This window comes from Nelumbo lutea, chromosome 2 (genome assembly GCF_056320005.1).
Source record: "Nelumbo lutea isolate HS-2025 chromosome 2, American lotus-T2T, whole genome shotgun sequence".
Taxonomy (NCBI): domain Eukaryota; kingdom Viridiplantae; phylum Streptophyta; class Magnoliopsida; order Proteales; family Nelumbonaceae; genus Nelumbo; species Nelumbo lutea.
The window spans coordinates 41,644,461-41,663,771 of record NC_142685.1 but is presented as its reverse complement, the minus strand read 5'-3'; the positions used below and the strand labels follow the sequence as shown (position 1 = coordinate 41,663,771).

At 38.5% G+C, this 19,311-nt stretch overlaps 2 protein-coding genes across 15 annotated transcripts in view; one reads left to right on the top strand and one right to left on the bottom strand.

Moving 5' to 3' along the window:
* Window positions 1-2,202: 2,202 nt before the first annotated feature.
* Window positions 2,203-12,342, top strand: LOC148870112 (isocitrate dehydrogenase [NAD] catalytic subunit 5, mitochondrial-like). Its single transcript, XM_088972507.1, has 7 exons — window positions 2,203-2,652; window positions 3,974-4,294; window positions 4,396-4,557; window positions 4,654-4,728; window positions 4,991-5,100; window positions 5,176-5,248; window positions 11,963-12,342. The coding sequence occupies exons 1-7, from the start codon at window positions 2,446-2,448 to the stop codon at window positions 12,152-12,154; spliced, it is 1,140 nt and encodes a 379-aa protein (XP_088828633.1). The 5' UTR covers window positions 2,203-2,445; the 3' UTR covers window positions 12,155-12,342.
* Window positions 12,343-14,750: 2,408 nt separating this feature from the next.
* Window positions 14,751-19,311, bottom strand: part of LOC148870111 (phosphatidate phosphatase PAH1-like) — a 36,465-nt gene continuing 31,904 nt past the window's right edge. For 8 of the 14 annotated variants that reach the window (XM_088972498.1, XM_088972500.1, XM_088972505.1 and 5 more), the window contains 6 exons: window positions 18,483-18,569; window positions 17,760-17,832; window positions 15,764-15,807; window positions 15,409-15,537; window positions 15,180-15,278; window positions 14,751-15,060 (listed from right to left, as the gene is read on the bottom strand). In XM_088972498.1, coding sequence (XP_088828624.1) covers window positions 15,007-15,060; window positions 15,180-15,278; window positions 15,409-15,537; window positions 15,764-15,807; window positions 17,760-17,832; window positions 18,483-18,569 — 486 coding nt within the window. In that variant the 3' untranslated portion in view covers window positions 14,751-15,006. Of the gene's footprint in view, window positions 15,061-15,179; window positions 15,279-15,408; window positions 15,538-15,763; window positions 15,808-15,874; window positions 16,048-16,696; window positions 16,845-17,759; window positions 17,833-18,482; window positions 18,570-19,311 lie in introns of those variants that run through there. The other 6 variants (XR_016107831.1, XR_016107834.1, XR_016107830.1 and 3 more) reach the window with 5 other exon arrangements.

Genomic DNA, 19,311 nt, shown 5'->3' with positions numbered 1-19,311 from the left:
ATGATAAAATGGGCATTGATAGGCTGAAGACTTTTCTGCAAAAACATTTTTAGACAAAGGACCTTGGTAAATTGAAATATTTATTGCGGATAGAAGTAGCAAGGTCTAAGCATGGTATTAACTTGTGTAAGAGGAAATATGTTCTTGATTTGATGGAAGAAACAAGTTTGTTAGGTGCTAAACCAACTGAAACACATATGGAAACAAACACTAAGTTGAGTAGTGATATGGGTGAAGTGTTTGAAGACCCTAGCAGATATTGACGACTTGTAGGTAAACTGAACTACCTAACCATTATTCGGCCAAACATTTCATTTGCGGTTAGTGTGGTAAGTCAGTTCATGCAAAAACCTCTAGTTCCACATTGGGATGCAGTTATAAGAATTGTGAGGTATTTAAAGGGGTCTCCTTGTCGTGGTTTGATATACAAAAGTGGTGGAAAACATGAAATAGAAGGATATACTGATGCTGATTGGGTCGGTTCTATGTTTGATAAGAGATCTACCACAGGCTATTACACTTTTTTTTTTGGTAATCTAGTGACATGGAAAAGTAAGAATCAAACAATTGTGGCGAGAAGCAGTGTAGAGGTAGAATATAGAGCTATGACACAAACTACTTGTGAATTAGTGTGGCTAAGGAACCTTCTACAGGAGATGTGATACACTGTTAACACTCCAATGAAGATCTACTGTGACAATTAGGCTGCAATTCATATTTCTTCTAATCCGGTGTTTCATGAGAGGACCAAGCACATGGAGGTTGACTGTCACTTTGTGAGAAAGAATGTGCTGGGTGGAGTAATAGACACTACATATGTTAACACAGGGAAACAGTGGGCAGACTTATTTACTAGAGGGTTGGGTCGGGGGAGAGTGGACTACATATGAAACAAGCTGGGATTATACAATATATATTCACCAGCTTGAGGGGGAGTGTTACTGTCGAGTATGTAGGAGTATTTCTGTCTTTATGCTTATGTTGAGGTTGTTGATGTGTAAGATTATGTTAAAACTAGTGTCCCTTACTTAAGTAGGGACACATGTGTCTTTTCCACTATGTTAGTAATATAAAACACATATGGCTGAATGGGAGAGGTAATATTTCTCTCCCTTTCTTCTCTTCTTTTCTCCTTTCTCTATCTCCCTTTCTTTCTTCTTTCTTGTCCTTTATTCTTTATCAGTCTAACAGGAATCAAGGGCAAGCTGAATCATAATACATACATACACTGTAGAAGAAATGAGAGCCACTCTTAAGGCTCATAAATCAATTGGGTTGTTGGAAGAAAGCAAGATAATAGTGGAATGTGATCACAAGATTGCAATAAAAGCTCTCAGCATATTTATAATAATTAAGAAATAAACCAAGTAGCAGACTGGTTGGCAAATGACACAACAGAGAGTTTTAAGCCATGCCTTTAGATGACTAGGAGTTTAATTATGCGGGTGTTTGGCAATTGGAATTGTAGTGTTTCATTTCACAATTATTTCGTATAGATGAAAGTTGGTTGGGCAAAGTGATTTGGCTTATTATTATAATATACTTATAATGACAACCACATGACATCTTAAAAAGGAAGTCATTTTTTTTTTCAATGTGCCACATCACATTTGTGATTCAAGATTACCAAGGCAATTCAAGAAACATCAATTTAATGATTCAAGAAATGCTGCTTTCTTAAATCCTGGAGTTGATCATTGTAACAATGTTTTTTTCTGTGTGTGTTTTTTTTTTTTATAAAAGAGTTGCCAAATGCGATTTTCTTATCGATTCATGCCACATCAGCTATAATGGAATTTTTTGGTGCCAAATGCCTATTATATTATAGCAGCGGGCACTCTAGGGTGTTCTTTTTCACAATTGGTGTAATTTCTCTCTTGTAAAAAAATGTAAGTTGCATATTAATACCTTGTACATTGGTACCTGAATTTTAAAATGTGCCAATCTAGTATTTGAACTTCCAAAACCTCTCAGTTTAGTCCAAAATTGTTAACGGTTGTTAAGTGGCATGTGAAATGATGCAAATACTGTTGGGTGTCATCTAATTTTCTTTATCAACCATCCAAATGCCCAAACTTGGTGGTATCGACCAATTTGTTCAGCTCAGCTTTAACTATCTTTTGATTATTGAGGAACAAGATGATGAGCAATATATTATTTCAAAGGGTAATTTTTTAAATGGCACATATCATGACATCATACAATTAACTAACGAACTATGAAATTTTTGTGAGTTTAACCCCACCCCCCCTTCCCCCCAAATAAAACGTTGATACCCTACCGGGCCTACTGTACAAGGTCAGCCCGGTTCATCCATCCGGCTTTGCATGTGTGTCAAGCTTGTTTTTAGTAGAGGCGTCTCCTCTATGTTTTATTTTTAATGTCCGGCCACTATAAACTATCGCTGCCTCGCTGGTATTTGCTTCCCCTATCCTCCCTCCCCCCATGGCGTCTCAAATCCTCAGACGCGTTCTACGTAGCCGTTCAGTTGAACAGATTTCAACTGCGTTGATCGAAAGCCCTAATTCCATTGGGTTTATCTCGTCTCCTGTTCGGACTATTTCAACCTCCGCTTCATCCACTCAGCCGATCCGAGCGACTCTGTTTCCTGGCGACGGTATCGGGCCTGAAATTGCCGATTCCGTAAAGCAGGTTGGTTCCCCTCGGCGCCTCCACTGGTCTTTTTGTTAATTTTCCCGCCTTTTGTTCTGACTTGCATCTGTTCATTTTGATTCTTCATAATTCTATCATTCTATACTTGCATCCTATTTGTGTCCGGTTGTGTTTAAGTTTTACAAAATTCAGCCATATCCTATCATGAATGCTATTTGCTTATTTACTACGATCATAATCAGGTGTTATTTCTTCGATTTCACCGTGTTCTTAAAACAGTTATTGTGTTCAACTGTTATCGGTAGTCGGGACACAGAAAAGTTGATTATTCATGATACTGGCGATAGGTTTAGGGTATTGATCTGGAAAAATCCAATAGGATTAAAGTTATAGGTCTAAAGGCATCTGATTCATTAAGACTTGAGAACAATTCATTGATGGAGCATCATTTATATGGTCAAACGCGTTAAGTAGGCCCCATGAAGTTACAGAATTTCTGATAGTGGTAAAAAGGGTTTCACGATGGCCTGGGACTAAATTGGTAGGTAAGTTGTTGCCAGGGCCATGACGATGGGCAAGGAGCTGCACTTCTAGATCCACTAGAAATTGACTGTGGTTGTATCACTTCTGCACCACAGCTTGCATGTACTTCTTATTGATGGTTATCAACAAATAAGTAACAACACTCTTAGTTTGCATTCCTGAAATAAATCATTTATTGAAGCACTTGCGTATTTTTATCAGTGATTACAGCTAATAGCTATATTGATGAATCTCTGGTCCTCAAGTTGAGCCTTGCAACATTTTATGAATCTTAGGTTGAACTGCATTGCTCCAGTAATAATTAAGAATTTTATGCAAACGATGAAAAAATTAGATTTCTATGCAGATGCTCGAGTTGATCAAGTTTGAAGATCTGAAATTCACCTTAATGTACGGATGAGATCTACTTTTTGTTGAATCAACTTTAGATATCTCTTCTTCAAGTATATATTGATCAGGCTTATCCACTAGTCAGAATGCTTTCCTGAAAGAGGACAAAGACTATTTAAGAACTTGCATGCAGCTTAGTAGCACAAACAGAATGACCTTGGTGGAAATAAAAATCCAAACAGCTTATAGTCCATATATCCCCAGGTTCTCAAACCCTATCAGACACGTAGAATCTAACCTAGAGTCCACCCTTTTATGTTCAGACATGTTTGAATATGGTCCATCTACTGGTTCATCCAAAATGAATCCACTGACAACCTCGTGGGTTCTTTTGAATTGCTTGACTTTAAATAAAACCAATCTCATATTGATTGCTCTCCTCTTAGATGCTTATGGTTTAAGATTCAATCTGATTGAGTGAATGCAGGTATTCAATGCAGCTGAAGTGCCTATAGAATGGGAAGAACACTTTGTGGGGGACAAAGTGGACCCCAGAACAGAGAGTTTTCTGACATGGGAGAGTCTGGAATCAGTTCGTAAAAATAGAGTTGGACTGAAAGGGCCAATGGCTACACCAATTGGGAAAGGACACAGGTCTTTGAACCTTACTCTAAGGAAAGAACTTGGTCTTTATGCCAATGTCAGACCTTGCTACAGTCTCCCTGGCTATAGAACTCGATATGATGATGTCAATCTTGTCACAATTCGGGAAAATACTGAAGGAGAATATAGTGGCCTGGAGCATCAAGTAAGTATATATCAGTTTGTTCCCTTTTTATATTCCTTTTTTGTTTCTAAATTGATTCCATGAACTTTAACTAAGCAATATGAATTTTTCTATGGTGATAGGTGGTAAGGGGTGTAGTTGAGAGTCTCAAGATCATTACCCGCCAAGCAAGTCTGCGGGTGGCTGAATATGCTTTTCACTATGCCAAGACGCATGGAAGACAGAAGGTGTCTGCTATACACAAAGCAAACATCATGAGGAAGACTGATGGTCTTTTTCTCAAGGTCTATTGATTCTCAATCTCAAAATTCAAATCATGAACCTTTCCTATTTGTTTTATTTCCTTTGTACTTATGTATTTGGTCATTCTTTATTTCCAGTGTTGCCGTGAGGTTGCAGAAAAGTACCCTGAGATAACCTACGAGGAGGTCATCATAGACAATTGTTGTATGATGGTATTGCCTGCACTTTGCTAATGCCACATATTTTACATGTATTGGGGGTCAGGCATGTTATATGTGTGGTATGGAGCCATATGCTGCACTACAGGCCATGCATTTGTCCCAATTTAGCACATATGAATTACACTAATGCTATCATATAATTCATATGACGAAATCAATGGTTTGCTTTCACGATATCATTATTCATTTATTAAGAAATCAATGGTTTGCTTTATTACTGTTGCTACTTATGTTGTGGCTCACTTCTTAACAGCTTGTTAAAAATCCGACACTCTTTGATGTACTAGTGATGCCTAATCTCTATGGAGATATCATCAGTGACCTCTGTGCTGGTTTGATTGGGGGGTTGGGTTTGACTCCAAGGTATCAATCTTTCCTCAATTATTTCTACAGGATGTATAATTCCACATAACTTCTCATCCACCACACCTTGTACAGCTGTAATATTGGTGAAGGGGGCATTGCTCTGGCAGAGGCTGTGCATGGTTCAGCACCTGATATAGCTGGGAAGGTCAGCCATGAACTCTCTCTCTCTCTCTCTCTCTCTCGCTCGCTCTCTTATATTGATACTTTCATAATTCATACATACACATTATATCTATAAATATATGATTCTCCATTAGATATATAGTTGCACAGAATTAGACACATTTGCATGGCTTCATATTGCGTGGTGCTGTGGGTCATACTTCTTGACTTGCTTATTTCTCAACTATGCCATGGGAAGGGCTCACTTCTACATACTAAATATCTCTCTTATTCAAGACTCAAACCATAAGGACTCAAAATGATCCTTGGTCAAGTTTAGCGATTTAGGAGAGTAAGGATATTTTGGATCTCTCTCTCTCTCTCTCTCTCTCTCTACACACACACACACACACACAAACACAAACACAAACACATAGATGGGCAAAGAAAACATGAACAGGCTGTGAGTTTATTAGAAAATAGTATGGCGGAGAAACTAAACATAGGCTGATTGGATAAGCTTCAACCTGGAAAGGCTTGCTATGCATCTAAAATAAGCTCTTCTTTAGGGACATTTTTTTAAATTAGAGAAGATTGGAAGTTTAGATTGTTATTATCACTTAGGCAAAGCTCCTATACAAGGAGACAGCTTTGTGGACCTGTTTTAGGCTTTTAGGACTTAGAAATAGCAATTACTAATGTTATGATGTAGGCTGCACAAGAAATAAATAAACTGGGGTTACCATTAGGAGACAATCCCAGGGAGGGAAGCTTTTGGAATCCCGTGGTGGAAAGGTGTGCTAAGAAACTGGTGGCCTGGAAAAGAAATTATGTGACCTTGTGGGGTCGAATTACTTTAATTCAATCCACCTTAGCGAATCTCCCAATTTACTTCCTTTCCGTATTTAGGATGCTGCAAAGGGAGGTGATAAAAGTAAAGAAACTAATGAGGGACTTTTTGTGGGAGCCTGGAGAGGGAAGGAAGGATCATTTGGTAAGATGGGAATTAGTATGCAAGAAAAAGGAGCAAGGGGGTTTGGAATTGGGTAACCAAGGGAAGAAAAACTCAGCCCTTTTGGGTAAATGGCTTCAGAGGAGGAAAGACTTTGGCACAAAGTTGTAGAGAATATTCATGGAGCAAAAAGCAATGGTTGGGATGCTGGAAATTTTCGGAAGGCTACATTAAACTCCCCTTGGAGGGCAATCTATGGCGTTCTTCCACAATTTTTAAACTTAATCAGGTTTGATGTATGCACTGGGGATAGGGTTCTCTTTTGGGAGGACTTATGGATTGGAAATTCAACCCTCAAGGACCTTTCTTTGCCTTTGTATTCCCTCTCACTTTAAAAACGAACCAGTTCAAAGATTTGTCTCATTCTCTTTGTTATCTGGCTTCAGTTGGAATTTGGGTTTCAGGAGAGATTTAAGAGATTCTAAGCTTGACCAGACAACACAGTTACTTCGCTTGCTTGATCCTATCTGTCTGGACCCTTCTAAATCGGGTGCTCGTATTTGGTCCCCTTATCCTTCGGGCACATTCTCTTGCGCCTCCTTTTTCTCTTCCTTATGCTCTGTCCTTAGCTCCAGCCTTTCCCTTGTAAAGAGGTATGGTCTAAACCTGTTCCCCCTAAAGTGGGAGCCCCTTGTTGGGAGGCCTCACTTGAAAAACAAAACACCTTGGACAACCTACAAAGAAGAAGACCTTGTCTCAGTATTTCTCCCAATTGGTGTGTCCTCTGCAAAGCAAGTGGAGAAAGTTGTTATCATTTACTAATATCCTGTCCCTTTGTTGTAGGTCTCAGGGAAAAGCTTTTTAGTCTCTTTGGATGCAAGTGGACAATGCCAACGTAGGTTAGCAATCTATTTGAGCCTACAACCTTCAAGTGGCCTAAGAAAAGAGGTAGGGTCTTGTGGAGGTGTGCTAGATGCACTGGTTTGGACTGTTTGGGAAGAAAGAAATGCTAGGATCTTTGATGAGAAGGAGAGGAACGGGATCATTGTATGGGATTGCTTAATTTATAGAGCAATTTATTGGGTAAAGACCTTGGAACTATTTTCTCCATTCTCCTTTGGTGATTTATGGAGAAATTGGGAGGTGGTTGCCAAAAGTTCTAGTACGAGACCTAAACCGTCAGCAGAATGGAAACCTCCTCAAGAGGGTGTCATTAAGCTCAACTTTGACGGCAGCAGTTTAGGCAATCCGGGCCCTTCTGGTGTTGGGGGAGTGTTTAGAAATAAAGAGGGGCTAATTATTGCTTTATATTCTGGCCCTATAGGAGTAGGGGACTCGGTCAATGCAGAAATTCAAGCAGTGTTACAAGGAGCTGAATTTGCCAAGGAACTGAATTGTGAACAGTTGTTAATTGAAGGTAATTCCAAGTTGGCGATCCAGTGGTTAAAAGAACCAGAAAAGCAGCCTGGTCCTATAAAGGGACTTTACGAAGATTCAAATGGCTAACTACAAACATGTCAGTCCAATTCCAATGGGAAAGAAGATCAGCAAATGGGTTAGCAGATTCACTAGCTAAAGAAGGGATGCATAGGAATCAGATGTTTTGGGCTAAACTATAATTTTTTGCTTTAATCTGAGGCTGAATCTCGTGCCTCAACTTGGGAACTTTCTCTGTGTATCTTTTATGCTCTTAATCTATTAATAAATTCACTCATTATTCATCAAAAAAAAAAAAAAAAAAGAAAGAAATAAACATATTCAAAAAACAAGAAGGCTTCATTTGAATCCTTGAGTACTATGTTTCTTCCCAACGTGAGTCCTTGGTTTTGGTTATAGAAGAGTTCTCAGGAGTATGAAAAATGATCTCAGAAGATAGTTACCTAGAGATTCTTTAGTCTTCCTTCCCAAGGTGGTTCTCCCAAGTCCCAATAGGACTTCTCCCCTTGCAATCAGTGGGAAGGTCAAATTTGACTTGATGGTACTATCAAAAAATTACAATTTGATGGTAACTCTCTTAGGAACCTCAAGACATCTGGAATAGGAGAGCTGTTCCTCAAGGGGAATAATAATGTGTTTTGGCCCAATGGGAGACATGGATTGAAACAATGGCTCCGTTAGGTAAGAGTGCAAATACAAGGTTACAAGGTTTTGCATTGTACATATTTGTATTTGCACTCTTCTCAAGCTGAGCCAAAGGATTGACTTGCTTTCTTATGTTAAGGCAACCTATATTTCCAAGCAGCAGATTTGCATGTCCTTAGCCATTGAAGGTAACCAGGCAAATGCAACAAGGTGGAGCCAAAGTGCTGAGAGGGGCCCTTGAAGACTGGTCACTTTCTCAATAAAATTTGAATGATTCCAGGGCACCTATTCTGTTTCAGATCCCAAGAGTTTGAATTGTGGCTGAGGGTTTAACTAGATTGGGAATGACCTTCTTATATGGTGAGATACTTACCTAGTTTTTTTTTTTTTTTTTTTTTTTTTTAATGCAGAGGCTTTGTACTATTTCCTATATTTTTGGAAACACTTTCTTTTTCAGTAGTTAATAAAATAATTTTCTTTTTAGTAGGTAACAAAAAAACTATATGTGGCTAGAGATGGGTTAGCGTCAGGGCTGTCCGGACGTCATTTTGTTTAGAAAAGGTTTAGGGATGACAATTAGGGCAAATGGTGGGTGCAGGGTTTGGATGAAATTTCAACAAATTACAAGTCTCAAATCTCAATGAATTGCGTTAAATTTTGACATCCTCCCAAGTATTTGGGCTAGCACATGTTCAGCTTTTTTTTTTTTTTTTTTGAGAAATGGTGAATATTATTAAAACAAAGAAAGATAAGGTTACTGAGGGAGAGATTTCCTCAGCAGCCAAATACAGAAAAGCCAGCAGGCTACAGATTACAACGCAAAATCCTCATCCCATAAGATAGGTTTCCAATGATCAACAAAGTGCTTAAAGTGGAAACTCCTGAAAAGATTGTTACCATTTCACCAAAGTTTTTCCGACAGCTGCACACACTTTCTCAGGGGGACCAGCCTTGTCTTCAAATGAGTGGTTATTCCACTCCCCATAGGCACCAACAAACCACCAAAGGTGAGGCCAATGTTTTAAAACGCGGAGGCATGAAGCGAGGCATTCCACTACCTAGAGGCGTGAGGCGTAGTTCAGAACGCAAGAGGCGTAAACCTCTCGAACACAAGGAGGCATAAGAGGAGGGGGGCTTAGGAGGAGGATGAAGAGGAAGGGGGGATCTCATTTTTTCTTTATTTTTAATAAAAATCTTTTATATCAAGAAGAATAAAGATGCATAACATTAGTTGAAGGGGGGGGATGAGGAGGAAGGAGGAGGGAGAAGGGGATGAAGGATCTCATTTTTCTTTATTTTGAATAAAATATTTTATATTAAGAAGAATAAAGATGCATATCACTAGGAAAAGGGGAGGGGGGTGGGTGAAGCCCCCTAGCCAAAGGTGTTCGAGGGCTTAGTCCCCAACCCACTTTCTTTCCCCTTATCTTTTATTTCCTTCCTTTTCCTTTTCTTTTCTTTCCCTTTCTTACCTTTCCTTTTTTTCTTTTTTCTTTGTTTTTTCTATCTTTTTACATAGGGTGTGCAAGAGGCACATGAGGTGTACGCCTCTAGCACGCCTCATGAAAAAATCATATGAGGCGTATGTCTCAGAGGTGTCAACGTCTTTGGCATATGCCTCAGGGCATTTTGGGGGAGCTTCGCTTGGAGGCGCCCCTCCAGGCATACGCCTCCCATGCCTTTTAAAATATTGGATGAGACTTTCCATAGCACCTTACCCCTCTTATAGAAAGCCTGACCATGCCACTGAGCCAGAAGGGAGGCAGGTCCGGAGGGGTGATCCAGTCCATACCAAACAAATTTAAAACATGAACACAAGCCCTGTGAGAGTAGCTGCAGAGGAGGAGGAGATGATTGACAGTTTCCTCATCCTCACATAAGCAACATTAATTCACAAGGATCATACCCTTTTTCCTCAACACATCAATAGTGGGAATCTTACTCTTGATAGCTACGCAAACAAAGAAAACCTTCAAAGGAATGGCTGTCTTCCAAAACCAAATCTAAGGGGGGATAGGGTCATTAGTAGAAAGTAAGGACTTCAACATCAAATTCACTGTAAAAATACCAAAAACTTCTTTGATCCACCAGATTTTGTCCACACCTAGGGGTTGAAGTTGAACTTTGCCCAAAGCTTGCAACAAACCAACGAGGGACTCCACTTCCCAATCATTTGCTCTTCTTCTAAGTCTCGGCACCCAAATAGGCTAGTTGGAAGAAAAACCGAAAGTCACAGACTTGTGCCTCCTTGTTGAAAGCCAAAGCCATAGTTGTCAAGGCGACAAAGCGCCCTTGGAGGCTCGCCTCGCCTAGTTGCCAAGTAGTTTTATGCACTATGTTATAAAATACTTTTATTTTTTTTAATATTTTGACATTATAATTATAAAATAGGCATTATTAAACTAGAATACTCATTTTATGTGTTTATGTAATAATTTCTTTTTATTATTTTCTTATTTGTTAGGGTTTAATCAACACAAACATTGCTAACTGCTGTATTGAACCCATGGTTCAAAGTATCAATACACATCAGTACTTATAACGATACTCTCCCTATTTTTTTTTTATTTCTTTGGTTTTCAATTTCATTTATTTATATATATATATATATATATATATATATATTATTTTAAAAAATGGGTTCCCGAAAACAAGTGTAAACATGTGTATTGGGGCGCCAAAGATACAATACAATACAATACAATACACCCGATACGGGGCATATTGTATCAAAGTTTTGATCCTTGATTGAATCCTCAAAGATTTCGGAACCTGAACCAATAATCAAGGGAAGAACTTAAAATTTTTGTCTAATCAACACATTTTCTTTTTACAGATCTTCTTCCACCTTTTCTTTTCTTCTTTTCCTATAACAAAAGTAGAGTCCCTATATTATTTTTTTGAATTTTCTTTCCTTTGTTCCTTTTCTTCTCATAAAATGTTGATTTTCTAAACTTAAAACATGAAATTTATACTTCTCTTGTGAAAATTATGGATAATTATTAAGGTAAGATGGTTATGGAACCTAGGGAACTAGCCTAGGATATATGGTTTTACTTAAAAAAAATCCATCGCCTAGGCGACAAGGCGCCCCCTGTTGCCTAGCCTAGCCTTAGCGCCTTAAAAACTATGGCCAAAGCAAAGAATGATGGAAAGCCCACACTGAGAGAATCTTACCATCGTTATTTGTTCTTACCTTGTGTGCAGTTCACAAAACTCAGGACTATTATTTAAGAGTGTTTACATCTTGCAGAAATAACTACATATAAAATAACCATTTAACTATGGCCAAAGCAAAGAATGATGGAAAGCCCACACTGAGAGAATCTTACCATCGTTATTTGTTCTTACCTTGTGTGCAGTTCACAAAACTCAAGACTATTATTTAAGAGTGTTTACATCCTATCTGTTAATAGTTTCAGTATTTGAAATGTATATAGTTAAATGGTTATTTTATATGTAGTTATTTCTGCATGCTTCCTGCACTTCTGTTTGCTGTCATCTATTCGTACTTATCGTACAACCCATTAACTTACCTTGAAATGCATGTTTACATTGAATGCCTTAATTGGCCCATCATGTCTGTGCATGCCGACTCCACATGCATTAAGAAATGCTTTATAATAGATGAACCTGTGCAATGAGTGAACGTGCTTTATTAAGTAGGAATACACAGTTTTCTGGTTAGAAATATATTCTAAACCTGCATTGCAATTATTTCAGAACCTTGCAAACCCGACGGCTCTTCTGTTGAGTTCCGTGGCAATGCTACGCCATTTGGAACTGCATGACAAAGCAGATCAAATCCATGACGCCATCCTCAAAACCATAGCTGATGGGAAATATCGAACAGTCGACCTTGGAGGCACTTCATCGACAACAGATTTTACCAAGGCGGTTTGCAATAATCTTTGATGTCTTTAATTTCAACTGAGGTGGTGCCGACTAAATTGTACATCAATGCAGAATAAGCGTGACCATAACTGCTCAAGTACTTTGACCATTTGCCTTTCTACTCTTCATTGATCTTATATAAGCTGGAAGCCTGGAATTGAACCCATGACTCCATTGGTTGGTCCAGAATGAATTCAATTATTGAACTACAGACTAGACCCCATCACTGCCATTTTATTCTATTTGTTTGGTTCTACCGACGTGGTTAGAAAGCTTTGAGATGTTTGCTTTGGCTTAATTCCTTCTTTTTTTGGCGCCAAATTCCTTTGTCCATATATGCTTTTGTGGAATATCTGTAGGGATATCTTCTCTGAGCTCAAATAACTCAATCTATAAACAGGATGGAATGTTTCCACTTGGCTTGTTTGCCTTCACCCAGAATAAAATTGGTACTTGTAGTAATAGTAGTTCTTTCCCTAACCGTAAGTATGAAGCGCATCATGATTTCGTGGTGGAAAGGAGAAGCATTGGAGAGGGAAAAAATGCGAAAAAGATCATAAACATATTTTGGTTCCAGGAGGAAAAAATCCATTAAAATATCTGTAATACTATTTTTCATCTGAATTTTGGATCGAAAAGCATGTGTGGATTTATTTAAATATATCAGATATCGTCATGCAGATTATATTTTGTTAAAGATAAAGGCTTTACACAGGTTTTTCAGACTGAAATGTTTCAACAATTATTTCTGCCACTTCAACAATTATAAGAAAAAAAAAGTAATCTCTACTCAGCATGCAAGTCCGCCATTATGCTACTGCTGCTTAACTTGTTTTTTTGGGGTAATGAGGAATGACGGAAGGAAACAAAGCCTAGGCAGTAAGGTGAACCGCCTGACCCCTCGAGTCCATCACGCAAAAGCGTGTTCAACCAATCAGCTTCAGGTCTCTATTCTATACTTGAGTCGTGATTGTGTGATTGCTAAGTGTTACTGGTATGCAAGACCTTACATGTACAAGTATAAAACAAGTTGGTATAGACCCGTATTCTTACTCCAAGTACGTGGAAAAACTTTGGCTGTTGGCGGCCAACAGCCTATGCTGTTGAGACTTGAGAGCTTCTTTGGGAATTCCAGGTTAAATTAGTAATTGCCCTTTATTTTATTTTGAGAAAAAAAGGCATGGGCATGAATAAGTGAACGTGCCCAGCCTAAAAGTCCTCTCAACAGTATAGGTTGTTGGCCGCCAACAGCCAAAGTCAGAGGCTTAGGAATCTTATTACTGTGAAGAACATGGATCTACAATTAAAATAAATAAAAAACAGATTATGTTAAAATATTTGAAGTTTAACATAAAGTATTCCATTCCATCAATAATTGAGCATTTTCTATAACCATGATAGATCCATTGCCCCTGATCTCAGACTTGGTCAACTGCAATTTGCTCAGGTAATACAGATGGGGCTGAATGCCATAGTTCTATTCTATCACGTTTCATGTCCAATATGATTGACCTATAGAGGGTTCACATTTAGTATTTAACCCACTCCAGGTCAACAGCGATATTTTAATTACCATCTTTGGTAATCAAACCGACTTACTATTCTTTACCCAAAAAATGGCATTATTATTTGGAAACCTAGTCTTAAAGTAATCTAATTACTAAAAAATAACTCTTCACAAAGGATTTGACATTTTTATGTGGTATTTTTTTTTCCTTTTATTTTATTTGTATCAAGGCTAGGGTATTCTTCTGGACTTGTATACACCACCAAGCCTAATAAATAAAATAGTCCCCCACCCGAAATAAATAATAAAAATAAAAAAAGAAAGCGACAAATATGTAACTAAACTCCAAAAGAATGTAATCCTTTATTAGGTGCGTGTTGTACCTGTACTATGCCATAGATTCAATGAACTGTAGTTACACCATGGATTGGTAATGACAACTCTAAGAAAACTCCAAGGATGAATGTGAGAAAGCTCCACAGTAATCTGTAGATGCTGATTTTTCAAGCACTGTCAAATTGGCACCTGTCCAATGAGGAAACCTGATCCTTTGAACCATCATGTCACTGGACATAAAGCATATAGTACAATTGCAGGCTATGTAGTCCCGTGCTGCAGAGCTATTCTCCCGAGCTAATTACTAGGTCTAGAATGGAATAAGGATCATGAGCAATGCAGGGAATGCTTCCACCAGAGGAAAGGGATCAACCATCCAAGCTTTCGAATTACTTCATTCTTCTTGACAGTGAACCATTGAAGCTTCCAAGCTATCCTGTTTAATTGGGATGTCTGAAAGAATCTGATGAAAAGAACCACTAACAGAATAAAACAAGTGACAATTGTGAGGAAAGAATTTCTTAACAAGGGACGAGATGTTTGTGATCCAAGCTCCTTATGTTATGCCTAATGGTTTAAAGTGCATTGATGACAACAGAAGTATTCTAGACTAACCTGCCAGAATAAATGAATCTTCCATTCTTCATCCCATTCCCACTGATTGCGTCTGTGGCTTTTCCAAGAGAGAGAGAGAGAGAGAGAGAGAGAGAGAGAGAGAGAGCGAGAGAGAGAGAGAGTTGCAATGATGTGAAGAAAAAGGTGGGTTCTCAACCATAAAAAAGGGAAAAATGCCTTTATTCCATAATAAGCCTTCCTTGACAACATGTACATCCAAAGCTTTTAAATTAAAGAGGATCAATAACTTACAGATTATGACATCAGAAATTAAGAAGCTCATATTAATTCTTGCAGGGAAAGATGAACATGAACAAATTCACTGACCATGAAAACAACTTTTGGGATAACCAAGTCCATCTAATAGCCCTGTTATGGAAGGAACCATTGGCAGTCTTTTATGTCAGTAAAGTCATCAGTCAATATTTGGCAAAGGTATTTTCCAATAATTCCATGAATTGAAATCTTCCTGCAAATATTTGAATATCTTGGACATCACGATCAGAATATTAATTAAATAAATTAATTATAAGCAGTAAAACTATAAGCTGATTGATTGTTCTCCTACTTCATGAAATAAGATATTACCTGCTCAACCAACGAAGTGGGTGGGAACATGTCATTGACCAACGTGTGTAATGAGGTGTAAGACTTCACGTCAATGCAGTGATTAATGGCCACTTCACCCTGCCATTTTCTAGAAACTTTAGTTGGAAAATGTTCCCTATCACACACACACACACACACACACACACACACACACACACACATATATATATATATATATATATAAAAGAGGAAAGAAAAGATAATGGACCTTAGGGTTAATGATAAATATTTTCCCTTTTGGGATCCCAATCTTCCTATAACTTAGTTCATCGGTATCTCTATTGCCAAAGCCCGCATAGAATGGATTGTAATCAGCTGGAAAGAGGGCTCTTATGTCCTGTCAAAAGAAAAAAGAGACTTGAAACTGTAGAAGAAAAGGTCAAAATAATTCTTTTTTTGCCAACCAAACTTGGAGAGGCGGGGGGGGGGGGGGGGGGGGGAGGGTGAATTGGATATTCAATCTGAGGTAAAAAATGTCCTGCTCAGCTCAATCAACCAGTAAGACAACAAGATTAATTTTATTCCATCTATAGACAAGTTTGTTGACCAGTTACGATAATTACCTCTAAACATGCAATCTTGAACTCATGAGGTGCTCTTCTTATCACTGTCATCAATAAGAAAAAGTAAATGCCAAATACAGAAGCAAATTAAACTGGTATAGAAATACATACAGCCGCACCAAAGGCACAAATTAATAGCTTCATCTGGAGGTAGGGATAGATTCCATTTAAATCTGATATCAGTTAAAGTCACTGAAACTGATGCTTTGGGATATGGCCCTTCTCAGATGAAGCATTAGTTTCAGATTCATTTCATCAAGTTTCTGAACATGATATAGTGTAACCTGTATATTCAACACACACTGTTCATTGGTTAAAGTAAAAATAAAGACATTTGCAATTTCACCACAAGAAAACCAAACTTAGAAGCGGTGAAAAAAGAAGGCAATGCTTGAAGTAGTATGCTTTATATCTATGTCATAATCTTTTTTCATAATTTAGAATTATTATGAATAGATAAGAAGATATCATCATCAAAACCCCAAATGAAGGGGCTAGACCAAAAGAGGTGGTGGATCTCAAAGAGGGCCAAAAAATACCAGGAAAAAAAAAGCACCCAGGGAGAACATAGCCCCCAAATAGGCCTCACTCTCAACCCTACTTTTGGCCATAAGGGTCCTCCAAAGAAATAAACAATCTTGGATGCCATCAGAATGAAAATGTTCATTCTGGAGGGCAAGGATCTAATTCACATTTTTTCTTTTCCCTCTCTTTAGAGCAGTTTCTCAAGATGCATGGAACAATTGTAATCAAAATATCTTTCACCAAGCAGGCTTAGTTACTTCAGCAACCTACAGGATCCTGTGTTCATATTCAATGTTCAATCAATCAGATTTGACCAATTTCATTGCCATATCATGTTTCTCAGGAGACATTAAAAATATAACCATAAAAAACTTCATGTGTTTATCCCCTAACTGGTGTGTACTTTACAGGGCTAGTGGTGAGGATTGCTCCCATCTACTTGTATCTTGTTCCTTTTCTAGAGCTATTTGGAGTTGGATTTTTTCTTTGTTTGGGTGTATGTGGAATCTGTCCACAGACTTAAGCCAACTGTTCGATCCTTCCTTTTTTGTGTGGCCTACAAAAAAAGGAAAAATGATGTGAAGATGTATTAAAGCAGCCGCATTGTGGACAATTTGGGAAGAAAGGAATGCAAGGATATTCAAGGAAAAAGAAAGAAGCATTCAGGCTGTTGAGGATTGTATCTTGACTAGGGCCATCCACTGGTTGAGAACTTTGGACTTCTTTCATACCTTTTCCTTTGATGATATTTGGAGAAACTGGATAGCGGTGGCTAACAGCCATACAAGGACAGACAGGGAATCTGTAGTGTGGACCCCTCCACCTGAAGAATGGGTAAAGCTGAACTTTGATGGCAGCAGCCAAGGAAATCCAGGCCCATCGGGGATAGGAGGGGTGCTGAGAGACACGGAGAGCAACATATTAGCCTTGTTTTCAGGCCCCGTGGGAATAGGAGACTCTAATAGAGCTGAGATTTTAGCGGCGGTACAAGATTTTCAGATTGCAGAACAATTAGGAGTTCAGCACTTGGTAGTTGGAGACTCTGAAATTTTTGTGGGATGGTTGACAGACCCAGCTTCAGCCATGTGGCGACACAGAGATTTATCAAGGAAAATCAACTGGCTTACAAGAAATATGACTGTTAACTCTCTTTGGGTGGGAAGATCAGCAAACACCTTAGCGGATGGGTTAGCTAAGCAGGGGGCTACAAGGGAGTAGTTATTTTGGGCTGCTTTGTAATTTTATTTATGGTTAGTTCTGTTTTATTTTAATGTAATACTTTTCTGAAGAGATAACAGCTCGTGCCTCTTCAGTGTTTCCTGTACTGTTTTTTTTTTTTTTTCCTTTGTGAATTAATAAATTTTCTTCATTCATATAAAAAAAAGTGTGTATTGCTAGGTTGGACACTAACCAAATGGAGTCCAACTTAAATCACAAAGAACAAATTATTCTCTTGGTCACTACACCTCACCTTCTCGATACAATGAAGGAAATAATCCATCAGGTGAAATGACAACAGGCCCATTTGGTAAAGCTTTTCCATCCTGGCAGCATGAAACACGTAATCAAATTGCAGAAGAAATAAATGCTACAACAGTTTAAGTACAATATGGGCCATTTCTTGGTTTAATGGTAAAATCTTGGACTGATAAGAAGCATGAGAACCCGGGTTTAAGTCTGAGAACAGCCACTTTGTGCATAAAAATTTCGAAGGTTGGGTCCCTATCCAATCCATATCTCCCAAGACCCTAGATAGCCAGGACCAACCATTGGGTAATGACCTTTTAACACTTTAACTATAGTATTCCTCCTTGTGTGTCTAGCAAGCTAGGATTTAACAAAAAAAAAAGGGTAAGGAAGCATGCAAACAGAGCATGGATACATTACTCAATGGGCTGGTAGACAGAGGACTCCATCCCTCATAAATAACAAATCCCAGCATCTGCCGCACAACAGTTTAAGTAGAATAGGGGCCATTTCTTGGTTTAATGGTAAAATCTCGGACTGATAAGCCTGAGAACCCAGGTTGAAGTCTGAGAACAGCCACTTTGTGCATAAAAATTTCAAAGGTTGGGTCATTATAGCCAGGGTATTCAGATTGCCAGGAGGGGGACGGGAAGAGTTTGATGACTACAAATAACCTCCAAGAACAAAAATGGAAATCATAAAAATACAAGTCAGGGCACCATATTACCTGTTTCAGATTGAGGAGAAAACTTCTAGTTAGATAGGCCTGAACAATTGCACGTGCACTAAGAAACAGTAACTGATAACCATTTTCCTGCACTTGAACACAGTCCAGAATCAGTCCCAATCTCAGACTGCAAAAGGTGCACAATGTACGAAAAGAAAATTAGCAAGAACATGGCATACAAGTTCACTTCTCATTATCCATACTGCCGCATGAAAAGAGCTCAAACTTAGAAGCAGCATAGTACTAATGCATTTATTCAGAGATAGAGATTCCCTTAAAATACAAGGAACTAGTAACCCCAAAGGAAGCATCTGTGGATGATAATGGAAGTGAGCTCCTCGTTGTTTCTAGATCTGTTGTTAAATACACAGTTGTTTCTCTCTTCCCAGATACTCCAAAGAGTAGCATGAGCAACAGATTGCCACAATGTCTTCCCTTTTTTACTGAAGCCCCTTCCTATCCATTGCCTTAAGAAGTCTGCCACATGTTCTGGGAAAACCCGACTATAATCAAATAAGGTGAAGAAGAAGTTCCAAAGTTTCCTGGTTTCCTCAGTGAAGTAGGATATGGTTGGCTGAATCCCCAGCTTTTGAACAGGAGCAACAGACATGTGGAGAGAAATAAGATCTTCCAAGGTCCTTTTTCTGAAGGAGGTCGTAAGTATTGATTCTCTTCAAGGTGCCTTTTTTTGATAAGTTTATCTCAAGCTGGCTTTCCCCCCACACACAAAAAATCTGGAAGGGATATGGGAATACCAAACTCTCTTGAAGGGGAATTGATCAGGTGTATGCTCTTCGGCAATTAAAGCCTTGAAGCAAGACTTGGTTGA